The following is a 12,500-nucleotide window of genomic DNA, read 5'->3' on the forward strand; positions in this document are numbered from 1 at the left end:
TTAAGTGTAGGCTGATGTACTCATCAGGCTGCGTGAAGGACACATCATTAGAGGATTATTTCTGACTACTCATAAACTAAAACAATATTGTATTATTCATTCTCAACTTCCCAAAACTTTAATAAAAACTAGCATATCATGGTAGCAGTTTTATTTGGTCTTAGAGCTCTTGTAAAACAGGTTTCTGCTTATATAATAGGATGACTATTTTGCATTTCTCTTTCAGACTCTCTGTCAAACAGCATGCTTTGTGCTCGTTTGTTTATGTTTTTATTCTGCTTGATGAAGCCACTCGGGAGAAAATAAGTGACAACTTGTGTCCTTTCCTTCAAGCGAACGGAAGAGAAGTTGGCTTGAAGAGTAGACGTGTACATTTCCAATAAAGGAAGCAAAGTGTGGCTCCAACGCTAACCAAAAACATACAAAAGATATAAAACAGACATAGATAAAGTACATTTTAAATGTTCCTGTAAAAACAGCTTCATGTTTGATTTTTTTATACACTATGAAAAAGAAATGCTATTATTCTGTTTGATACTGATTTGTGGCAACCATTTGTTATCACTGCTCAGTTATCCACTGGTGTTTTTCACCGTTGTCATGTTGAATTTGTGGCCGATATATCAATAACGCTTAAATTAACAAGGCTACCAATTAGCAAAAAAATATATACACTCCTGAAAAACTCAACTTTATTAAAGTGGCGCACACCTACACTGTGAAAAATGTTCTGCCAACAAGCCTCTATCCCATGATACCCTGCAATTTTCACAGGGTACCCAATCATAATTCATCTACTTTTGAGTTTTTAAGAAGAACAAAAAAAAAATGCTATGCATTTGTAATAAAAGCTTGTTAATAATCTCAACAGTTTTCCTTTGAAGTGCATTGTTCTGAAGTGCAATGTTAATTTCATGCTAGCCTGCCACTCTCAAAGAGGCTTAACAAGGGCAGCGACGAAAGAGGGCAGAAAATGAAGAATACACAAAAGGGGATGAATCATTGGACAGAAATGGGAATTGTATAAAATGTGAAATATGTGGATCTCTTTTTCACTGGGTAAAGGACTCCCCACACAAGGAAGATGTTCGTGAGATTGTTTGCGAAAACCAAGAAGAAACAAGGGATTGTAATATAACTTTGCTTGTTAGATATGTGGACCCCAGTGAAGTGCTCAAGTATGAGGCCTTTTCTACTGCCGTACTGTTGTTGACACTGCTTGTACTAAAACAGTCTGTGGCCAACAATGGTTGAATAACTACATACATCTCGTCGTAATAAAAAAAACTAATTGAATTCTTGGTTAGTACACATCTGAAAGAGCTACAAGTCAAATTGCTGACTCTGCTGCCACGAAAAACTCAACTTTATTTATAAAATCACTGACACAGACCTACACTGTGAAAACCTTCTGCCCAACAAGCCTCTATCCCATGATACCCTGCAGTTCTCACAGGGTACCCAATCACAGGCACAGACTTCACAGGGGTTCAACGACTTCAGGGGTTCACAGACTTCAACGGGGTTTGAACCAGTGACCTCGCGAGGTCACTGGTTCAAACCCCGTTGAAGTCCTGAATTTTTCAGGCTTCCCTACGCAATTGCAAAAATTGCTTTCATAATTGCGAAGATCATAGCTTCACTTGATTGCATATCCGCAGTTCATATATGATTTCATTTCATATACCATTTCATCAAAACGAATTATAATAACAGTAATAATATGATACTAATCCAACATTAAATTCGAAAAATATTCCTCCCATTACGACGGTCAATGGTCTTTTTCTTGGTCCACGAAACCTGAGTCAAGGCAAGCTATACATGCCGTTTGACAGAGAGTCTTTAATATGATCATGCCACTGAAGGTTAAAATTTGGAAGTTTAGGGTTGCAGCATATGGCCAGGCTTGGCTAATAGCTAATAAAAATACCATACTTGACATGTAGACTCTGAATTTTCTATTACTGCTGTTCAATAGCTTGGTTTTTCATGCCATGCAATCACATTTGCACTGGTCAACAGTCTGTGCATCATTAAAAAATACCTGAAAGCCATACCCATGACAATGTGTAGATGTACAATAACTATTAGTATATACTAAAACAGTGGATAGCGTTGAACTCATGCGCTGATTGGCTTGTTAAACTCCGAATATCCTGTGCTATTTACCTCCGAGCAACTTGGGAAAAAATGGCATCCCGATTTGCATCCGTGAAAAGTGAAGAAAACATCCAAATTAATTTTTTGTGCTGTATAATTATTATCTCACTGTTTTAGTATATACTAAAACAACTATTCACCTCAGTGTTGGTGGCTAGCGTTGGACATTTACCTCACCGCTTCGCGGCTCAGTAAATATCCACCGCTAGCCACCTCCACTTCGGTGAATAGTTGTTAATTATTTGCTGTGGTATATAAAAGGAAACCATTGAAAATATGTTTTTGCAGTAATTTTAACTTGAAATGAAGGGTACATACCTCCAATGGGAGATCCAAAACAACTTGATACACCAACAGCACAAGCAGCTGCAAGCATCTCAGTGTTTCTTGACTCATTCTACAAATTCAACACACAAGTAAACTGGTAACTGAGTAAAAAATAATTATATAAAATGTATCATGTTTTGCTTCTGTTTTTACCAGGGTTACATAAAGAGCCTAAGTTATTATGAAAACGTAATAAATGGTGAAGACATACATGTAATTCATGCGTGAAAAAGGAATCTCACCGTATATATTCCTTTAAATGATGCCACAAACTTCCCCATCGAGCGAGCCACCATGCTTGCAATGTGAACAAAAGGACCCTGTGAAGAATATTGTAGATGTAGTGGTTCAATCATTTTTTTCCTGGTTCAAAATTTAACCCACTGACTCCTAGAAGTGAGAATTACCAGACTTCACTCTGTCTAACGACAGACAATTTTATTCATTAATGGGGGTCAGGATCATGAGAGCATGTCAGTAAGGTCAAGAATTTTGAACCACCACCTAGTGATGAGTAAAATGCCACTGAAACAATTTTAGCCAACAAAGGGGGAGGGGGGGGGGGGGTTTGAGGGGATGTGGTTCAGGAGTCAGTGGGTTAAAACAAGTTTACCAGGAAACGAAAAGGACTCACAAAACCAAACCACTTCAGATACCGTAAAGACTCGTGTATAAGCCGTGCTCGTGTATAAGCTGCACTCCAACTTTCAAGCATTAAAACACTCTAACTTGTAAAAAAAGTTGGTCATTTGTTCGCAGATGTTAACAATAAACTTGACGAAATCTAATGTTGTGTATTTGCAGCGACATTAAATTAATAAGTTAGTCAACTCTGAAAATACCTTTTAAAAGCTTCTTTTTAATCAATTTCCCTATTCCCTGTGATTGACAACAGTTGTCTTCATTGCTAAAGCCAACAGTTGAAATGAAAACAATAGAATTCAGGCAAAAAAAGCGCAGGAGAACGATGGAAAACGTTTGCTTGGTAACCACGCAGTCATTTAATGAAGGAAGTCTGGACATGGAAACATGCGCTTTCGCATCAGCTGCACCTGGATATCATGTTTATCAAGACGTATGGAAGACATCGCAGAAAAACTTGCTGCTAAACGAGAGTTTACCAACCCCATGGGCAAACACACCATGAAAGTAGGGAAGGACAATAAAACGGTCGGCCATTTGCCTGGCGAGTTCTCCCAAATAGCGTGGTATTTCCTTGCACATAGCTAGTGGACAAATCAGTGTTGATGCGATTGGTTGTAGACGACATTGTAAGCAGCTGTGCGGAGGAATGGAGATTCCATGCCAGTTAGAGTTTAACTGTTCAAACAAATGCAAATGAAACGCTTGAAAGAACAAATGGCGAGGAAGATTTGGGTTTTGAACCTGAAGATGCAATGCAAACAAACAGCTCCTTTAGGAGCCACCACTTCTACTGAAACCAGTGATCAACAACAGGTTCCAATATGTTTGAGCTTTAAGGTTTTCAGTTCAATTTGTGACCCCTACAAGCCAGTTTACTCCCTCTGAAAGCAATGGTCTCGTGTATAAGCCGCACTCACGATTTTTGGCCCAAAACTAAATCAAAAGGTGTGGCTTATACACAAGTCTTTAGAGTAGATTACAAGGTGATTAAAATAAACTGAAAACAAAAGCTTACCTCTTTACCAATTGGAGCACTACTTCCCAGCGCTGTGAGGAGCCCAAACTGGAAAAAGAAGGCACAGCAAAAGGTTTACAAAGACCAGGCACCTGACAAGTGCATATAAAACTGTATGTTTAAAAAAATAGGCACGCACTGCGTACATTTGGGTAGTGCATTAGTAGGCTGGTATTGCCTGGTAATAATTTTTGCAAAATTGATTTTCTTTTACTGTTTATTGTATTATCCAATATTGCTGTCATTTTTGCATCCCAATTACTCAAAGTTTGATGTTTTCACTTAATAAAGCACTGATAGGGTTGGTACTTGTAAAAGGAGACCATTAGGAAATCTTTGACAAAGATACAGCCCAGTCAAAATGTGCCGGCAGCCGGCTATTTGGCCACCTACAACACAATATCTGCCGCTTACTTCGAATTCACATTTGTCAGACTTGTATTCAGGATGAGGTTGTTTCGAGGTTTTGTTCATCACTGTAAACTATAAAGTACAAATTACCGGTATATCATTTCTCTTACTATGTTGTCCCTTTAATCACTATGTTTCGACTGCATACTGCAAACCTTCATCGTTTTTCAGGCTATAAGGTCTCTTAAAAACTTCCAGTTCAAATTGTAACCAAAAAAATACACCATGTAAAACCAAGCCGCACGAGCCGCACACAATTGTTTCTATAGTCAACTCTTTGAACAGTGCGTGCTAATGGCGTAGGAAAGCGAGCCAAACGGATGGTCAGCGGTCACGGTTGTTGCAGGTACAAACAAGATGGCGGCCTCAATTTTTTAAAAAGGTATCAGGTGTTTAGCACCGGAAACCCATAGCTTTGCATTGAGACAATACATTGCTCAAATGATTTGAAGATCTGAAGCCTTTAGTTTAACTGACTCTATAATATATTATGAGTCAACTTTCACAGTTGAGAAGTACTTGCTTGTACAAAAGTTATCCTTTTTTCCAATAATGCTTCTTAATGCAGAATGTAACTTTAATTTGAAAATGGAAAGTCTTGTGTGACTTTTCGTTACTGTTAACTAAATGCTATCTAATAGGGGCTCAGTTTACCCTAAAATGCACCAGATGCAACCATTTGAAGCCAACAGTTTCAAATTTTCCAAGGGGAGCATGTCCCTGGACCCGCCTAGCATGCAAGGGGCTCTGGTCCTTGCAGCAGAGTCTGAAGGCCTCTCCTGCCTATTACTATAGCCAGCTTGCCTACTACTCAAAAACATTTTGACTGGGCTGAGATTTCTCACCTTTTTTTTTTTACTTGATTTCTTTTTTGTATTTGTTTTGTTTTTTAAGGCTTTTGTGTAACCTTCTTTACATGTTTTTGATGAATGGCAATGGAGTCCCAAAACAGTGCCATTACTAAGCGGGTGTTAACTCAAAAAGTCTGTGAGGCCTGATTATCCATCCCTTTTATTATTATTTTTTCTTACGATTTGTTTTTGCATTTACATAACTGATGACGTGTAAATTGATGCTAGCGCTATAGCATCCACTAAAGTTAAGATTGTTCATGCGGTGTTAGTACTTGGATGGGAGACGACCAAAAAATCCCCCTAACGAGGACATGGGATCTGTATTATTATTATTATTTATCATTATTATTATTATTATTATTATTATTATTATTATTATTATTATTATTATTAATTTTTCATTTGATTTATTTTTTGTATTTGGTTGATGAATGGATAATAACCTTTTTCTTCTGAGTCAACAAAGATTATAAGGTTTGTTTATGATGAATGGCAATGAGTCCCTAAAAGCGGGTGTTCACTCACAAAGGTCACAGGCTACAGGCCTGATTGCCACTTCATGAAATTATTTTTTCTTTCAATTTTGTTGTCCAAGTGCATTAGCATTGACATGACCAATTACGTATAATTTGATGCAAGTTTCCAAGTTGAAGTTTAGCCTGTTCGGGTGAAGTTAGTACTTGGATGGGAAATCACTGCAAAATCCCTGTGACGAAAATCTTATCTTTTTTCTCTTTTTGAGTTTTTTGCATTTGGTTGTTAAAGGCTTTTTTAATCTTCTCTTATTCCTGTATTGGGAGGAATAGCGATGGAATTCTGCAAACGGTGCAGTTAGGGTATTCAAGCCGGTGTTGACTCACAAAGCCCTCTAGTGCTCTAGGAAAGAATGCCCAAATCTTAAGGCCATTTTGGAGGTTGACCATTGCACTTGCAAAGTTAAAAAAGGCAACAAGGGGGCTGCAAACAGAATAACTGTACAATGGACATCAATAATTTTTGCTGAAATTCAAGAAATCCTACATTAGTTTTGCACTTCATGCATGCGCTGCAGGCCTACAATCTTACACTCACTCACTCACTCATTCATTCATACATCATACAGCCCCAATGACAATATGGGTAATGCACTTACAGTGTACTACCCACAAAAACCATTCTTCATGTCCTGGTTACTACAGCTTCCTCATGAATTTTAGAGCACAATATATCAGTGCCACTCACCACTTTGGCTACTAATGTTCTAAGTGACAAATAGCGTTTCAATACAGTGCCTCTTAAAATGACCTTCATCTCAGGAATTCCTGATCCTAAAAAAAAATGATAAGAGTCATTTACAAATTCCAAATCCAGGGTGAAATTTACTCAGGAGACTAGACTTTTTCCAGAAGTGTTTATCCTGGGCCTTCCTTTGCCAGGTGTGTCCTAATGCTATGCAAATTAATCTATGAAATATATACAATTTGAGCAGCAGATCTGTATCACATTATTTTAAAAACTCTGGAAAGAAGCAGACTAACAACAATTTTTATAAAAGTGACGACACATTTGAAATTAAATTTGCAAGACATGTTTCGGTTGTGCAACGACCATCTTCAGTTGAAAGTAGAATTAATTTGAAGTTACATTTGAATTTATAATATGCTAAACAAAGATAAATAACAACGTGAAATAAATTGGGAATCTAACAAAATAGCCAAAGGTAACAAAAAAGAGTGTACAATGGAACATGTTCATTAGAACGAGAGAGTTAAATTAACGTGATATAATTGCTCATTTAAAGAAAAAACTAAAGTTTTGTCCACTTAAAAACTCAAGTTGAAACCAAGAGTTTGTGACAAAAATTTTGTATACAACTTAATACGAAACGTTAGCATTTAATTGTTAATACATGTTGGTGATTAAAGCCATTTTAACAGGGAAAATCGAAAAAATTGTTTATGTAAATGAAGAGAAATCTGTATCAGATATACAGATATTGATGAATAAAAGATTTCTTTTGTTTCCCATCATGAATATTATTAATTAGTTTTTATAAGTTGACTATATCAAATTCTCCATTATATTAGTGTGAGAAACGGTGAGGCCTGTAGTTCCTTCAGCTCACTGTTCTCGGACCACAGAGTGGTCATAGCCAATGTATCACTAAGACTGCCAAAGTCCAAGCCAGTCACAAGTACCAAAGCTGTGAGATACATTTGGAGCGACCTGGCAAAAGATGAGAACATTCAAGCTCGCTACGCTGTTGAAGTGAAAAATCTATTTCAAGCGCTGAAAAACGAAGTCTTGGACCAGTCTACATCAGACTACAACAAGTTTGTCCAGTCTAGTGCTGAAGCGGCAGAGCAGTGCTTGAGAAAGGTACCCAGACAAAAGAAGAAAGTGAAGTGTCTTGACCCAAGAGTGGTGAAAGTGAAAAAAGAGATGGAGGAGGCATACCGCACTTACCTGGCTGACAACAAGAACAAGCAGCTGAGAGAGGAGTACAAGGGGAAGAAAAAGTCATCATATGATGTCTAAGCCATAATCAACCAAGAGGAGCTAATCAGCAAGGTAGAAGGGGTGGAGAATGCCCACAGGAGCTCGCAGCATGGTGCGGCTTGAAAGTTTATTAACCACATCTCTGGCCATAGCAGCTCTCAGTCGTCCAAACTCAAAGCTTGCAGCCCAGAGGAGCGAGTGCAGTTATGGCATTCCCACTTCAGCAACTTGCTGAGCAGCCATCCAGAGATAGGCAAGAAAGACTCTCCAATAAACCAAGTCTTCGATACCCTCAACATAATCGACAGCCCCTTCACGGAGGCTGAGTATGCCAAGGCTAAGAAAGTGGTTAAGTGTGGGAAGGTGTGCATTAAGGACGGCATCACACCGGAGTTTCTGAAGTATGATGGTCTTGATGACATTGTGTTCGGTTTCATCAACAAGGCCTACACTTCTGGCGATCTTCCTGAGCCGTGCAAAACCCTCATCATCAAAACGGACGACAGTTGGCCAGATCAAGGCATTGAGGCGGCTTCTGGAAGGTGTCACGGCTCACAACTTAAGCTGTGTGCTCACGTTCATTGACTTCAAGAAGGCCTTCGATACCATTCATCATGGGAGACTAATTGAGATCCTTCGTGCATATGAAGTACCTGAGAAGTTGGTGACGGCCATCGAAGCAACATATTAACAGATGTGGGCCAAGGTCAGGACACCGGATGGGAATACAGATACCTTTGAGATAGTACAGGGCAACACTTTGGTGCCATTTGTCTTCATTGTGGCGCTGGACTATGCACTTTGCTGTGCTATTGATGGGAAAGAGGAGGAGTTTGGCTTCACACTAGTGAAGCATGCCAGCCGACCCATTCTGGCCAAGATGATCACCGCTTTCGACTTCGCTGATGACATTGTGCTGGCCTCAGAAACAGCAGAGTGTGCAGCGCTACTGCTTACAAAAGTCAAGCATCACTGCAGGAGGATCGGCCTGCAGCTGAATGCGAAGAAGACACAAGTCGTGGCGTTCCACTCAGCCGGTGATGCGGTGAAGACAAAGCTGGAGGTAGTCCAAAACTTCAAGTACTTGGGTGCCTGGATAGCATCCTCGGCGAAGAACATCAAAGTGAGGAGAGCTCTAGGCTGGAGCACCCCGCATAAAATGAAGAGAATCTGGGTATCGGATATGAACCACAGACTCAAGCCGCGCCTTTTCGTCTCTACAGTCGAGTATGACTCACATATGGATGCAAGGTATGGGCACTGTCCGTGCAAGAAGAAAAAGCCCTTGACGGTGTATACACACAGATGCTCAGAATGGCCCTTAATGTGTCCTGGGAGGACCACATGAGAAATTCTGAGCTCTATGGCAACCTCCCCAGGCTGACTGACAAGATCAGGCAAAGACGCATGGGCCTAGCCAGACACTGTGTGAGACATCCAGAGCTCGCAACAAGTGATCTTATACTGTGGGAGCCAACGCTCGGAAGGCGAAATCGTGGTCAAGGGCAAACAACTCTCACAGACTCCCTCAAGAGAGACACGGGGCTCAACAGCGTTGCCGAAGTTCAAACGTTGTGGAGGAACAAGATGAGTGGTGTGCAGCGATACGAGCTTCCCGTGTTGGCATCGGCTGACATGCTTGACCTCCCAACCTTATTGTCTTTGCTCTGCCACATAAATTACATAAATTAACAGTGTTGTGAAAAGGAGACTACACTTAATCACTCATGCTTTGACACCCAAACCGGCCTGGAATCAATGAGTTAATTAATCGTCATAATCCAACAAATCTAACTACATTGATCTGTGAGGTACATTTTGTAATCTTGTAGTGTTCACATTGGTAAGAGGAAAATGAATCTTTCACGGTGGTAATTCGACCTTTATCAACTCGTTTGATAAAATCAATTTCTGTTTCAATCTCCCACCGACGCAGTACCACAGTTTCTTTGGAGACTAAAATTTTGTCCCTTTATTAGTTCCTTTGTTTGAAGTGTTTTGACCAAAACATGTCACACTTCATATGTATTTATTAACTACAGTCTTTTGCCTGAACAGGTTCCTTATTAACAGGTCAAATCATCTGGTGTTGGACAGAGTAAAATACACAAGAGGCACTCTTGAAAAGAAAAGGGTGAATTGCTAAAATAAAAGCACCTCATTTGTCAAACAACATGTCCACATAATCATACTTTTACAGACGAAAATCAATTCACAGGGGTTTCAATAAAATTTAAAGTTGGTGACTGGTAATTGCATGATTTAGAGTGCAATTTAGAACAAATAAGGACAAGTAAATTTTTTCAAAAACGCACAGAACTGAACAAGCCCAAAGAGTGAGTGCAGTTTGCAGTCTTTAACAAAATTTGCGAGTGCTTATTTGTTCCAAATTGCATGAGAAAAATCATGTGATTACCGTACATGTACTTACACTGTATTAATAAGATACATGAAAAAATTAGAGATGGTTAAGCAGAAGCACCAAAGCCTCTGGCTTTCGCTTCTTGTTGCTGTACCGTCCTTGTTTTCCAAGGAACATTAAACATTAACATTAAAGTTGAACATTACGTGTATCACTCAATCACAGAAAAATTGTGCCCTGATTGTGCCATGCAGGGTGCGCATTTGACTGGCTATCAATGCAACAGTTTTACCTTTAAATAACTAAGTACTTGCACTTCAATTTAGGTAAAAAACAGTAGCCATATCATCTTCTCTGAGTGAAGTGTTGGACACTTTTCGTAGGCTCTCCGTACTTACCAAAACCACTGAATTCACCAGGTACAGTAATTATATCTTACCAGATGTATTGGTGTGTAGTATCGCTGAGTAGTATTACTATAACAAGTTGTGCTGTATTTTGACGAGCCCCCTTGGGCGAGTCAAAAAACAAACAACAAGTAAAACTACTCAACAAGACTACACACCCAAACATCTAATAAGGTATTTATTATCCAACTTTTTCGCACTGAATTATAAAGAAATTAATTCACTCACCAATAGCATGAGGAGAAATGAGGTACGTGAATCCAACAGAAAAAGATATAAGGATTAAAGGAAAACAAGTCCATACAATATACTGAACAAAGGTATTTCCAGGCAAACTGTAAAGCCAAATGTGTGCTGCAAAATAAGGAAAACATGCAGTACATTCTTCCTGGTACATCAATAATACATAGATTTGGCCAAGCCTAAAAGTGGAGCTCCCGGGTTATTTATTCTTACTGGCTGCAGGATTAGTGAAAATAAAAGGTTTTGAAATTGTCTGCGTTTTGGTGTTTCTGGCCACTGCTTAATTAAATCATTCTCTTCGCTTCCAATGGTAAATTTCATGCAAAAAACCTAAATCACATGAATCACGAAGCGAAGAATGCGATATCGGTTTTCCAAGTGAACTTTACTGTGGAATTCACCAGTTAAGCAAATTAATTTTTCTTGAATCGCATGAGTTTAAAAAAAAAAAAAGCAAATGCTCAGCGTGCGAACGGAAAAGGAAAGAAGCCATTTCAGAGTCAACTGTCAAAAGCCAGCAAATAGGAATCATGCTAAAATTAGAAATCACAGACTTATTCCACTCTATCACTGAGAACGAGATAATTCACTTTTTGATGTATTTCAATGAAACATGCCAGCTTGGCTTGGAACAAGAATTGGCAAAATACAGCAACCAAGAAAGGACAAACTTCAAACAAGATCTGCTCCAACAAATTACCTATACATGCTTTAAACAAACTTCTGAAAACAAAAGCTAATGATATTTCTCCTTAAATTACGAGAACTCAATGCGATTATGTGTTTACATTGGGGTGGTCATCAATGGGTTACCACATTTTTTTAACTATGGTGCTCCACGCAGGCACACCGGGCTCTGCTATAATTATATACAGTTATTTCATCATACCAGTTTCGCATTTTGCAATTGCCAAGTCCAACACAGAGCTAATCAGTGCCATTACTATTCCAAGAATCAACAAGAACACCCAATCACTTCCTAGACGACTCCAACAGGGTTGTAACCAAACACCAGCCCCTGCAAAATTACAATAATAATATATATGTTTACTGGTAAAAGCCTGGGGTACTAGCAACAAAGCAGATCCCATCAACATCTCGGTCAGTATATTGGCCAACATGTCACTGACATATACCACCACCGATAAAAAAACAAGGTGGCCCTGAACACGGATGGGCTTATGTACTGATATAGCTGATAAGCAAAGACAAGTTATGCACTGTAATCATAACTTGCAATAATTATTATTATTATTCTTGTTATCCACCTGGCATTTGCTGAGATTAAAACGATATCAGATGTTTAAACCTTTCTTTTCAGTAAGAGAAAATAATGCTTCTAATTATACCAACCTTGAAACATTGAAGTAATCCATGCACTTACTGGGGAGCAGAGTTGGTGCCGTGGTGAGGGCACTCACCTCCCACCAATGTCACCCGGGGATCGATCCCGGATTGGCTCACGTTTTCCCATAAGAGGACTCTATACCAACCATGCATGCAAAGAGGCAGGTTTGGCGCAGCAGTGCGAGAACTCGCCCTTTTTCACCATTGCTGCCTGGTATCAATTCCTGGACTCAACACCGTAATGAGGA

General features: G+C 39.2%; 1 protein-coding gene across 2 annotated transcripts in view; it reads right to left on the reverse strand.

Annotated features, from left to right (window-relative positions):
• The window catches only part of LOC138051250 (chloride channel protein 2-like), a 33,067-nt gene that overhangs the window by 18,286 nt on the left and 2,281 nt on the right, over positions 1 to 12,500 (reverse strand). For both annotated transcript variants that reach the window (XM_068897417.1, XM_068897416.1), the window contains exons 3-8: positions 11,795 to 11,923; positions 10,891 to 11,016; positions 6,637 to 6,722; positions 4,151 to 4,198; positions 2,733 to 2,810; positions 2,482 to 2,560 (exon numbers count right to left, since the gene is read on the reverse strand). In XM_068897417.1, the coding sequence (XP_068753518.1) occupies positions 2,482 to 2,560; positions 2,733 to 2,810; positions 4,151 to 4,198; positions 6,637 to 6,722; positions 10,891 to 11,016; positions 11,795 to 11,923 (546 nt within the window). The remainder of the gene's footprint in view (positions 1 to 2,481; positions 2,561 to 2,732; positions 2,811 to 4,150; positions 4,199 to 6,636; positions 6,723 to 10,890; positions 11,017 to 11,794; positions 11,924 to 12,500) is intronic.

This window comes from Montipora capricornis, chromosome 6 (assembly GCF_036669925.1).
Source record: "Montipora capricornis isolate CH-2021 chromosome 6, ASM3666992v2, whole genome shotgun sequence".
Classification (NCBI taxonomy): Eukaryota; Metazoa; Cnidaria; class Anthozoa; order Scleractinia; family Acroporidae; genus Montipora; species Montipora capricornis.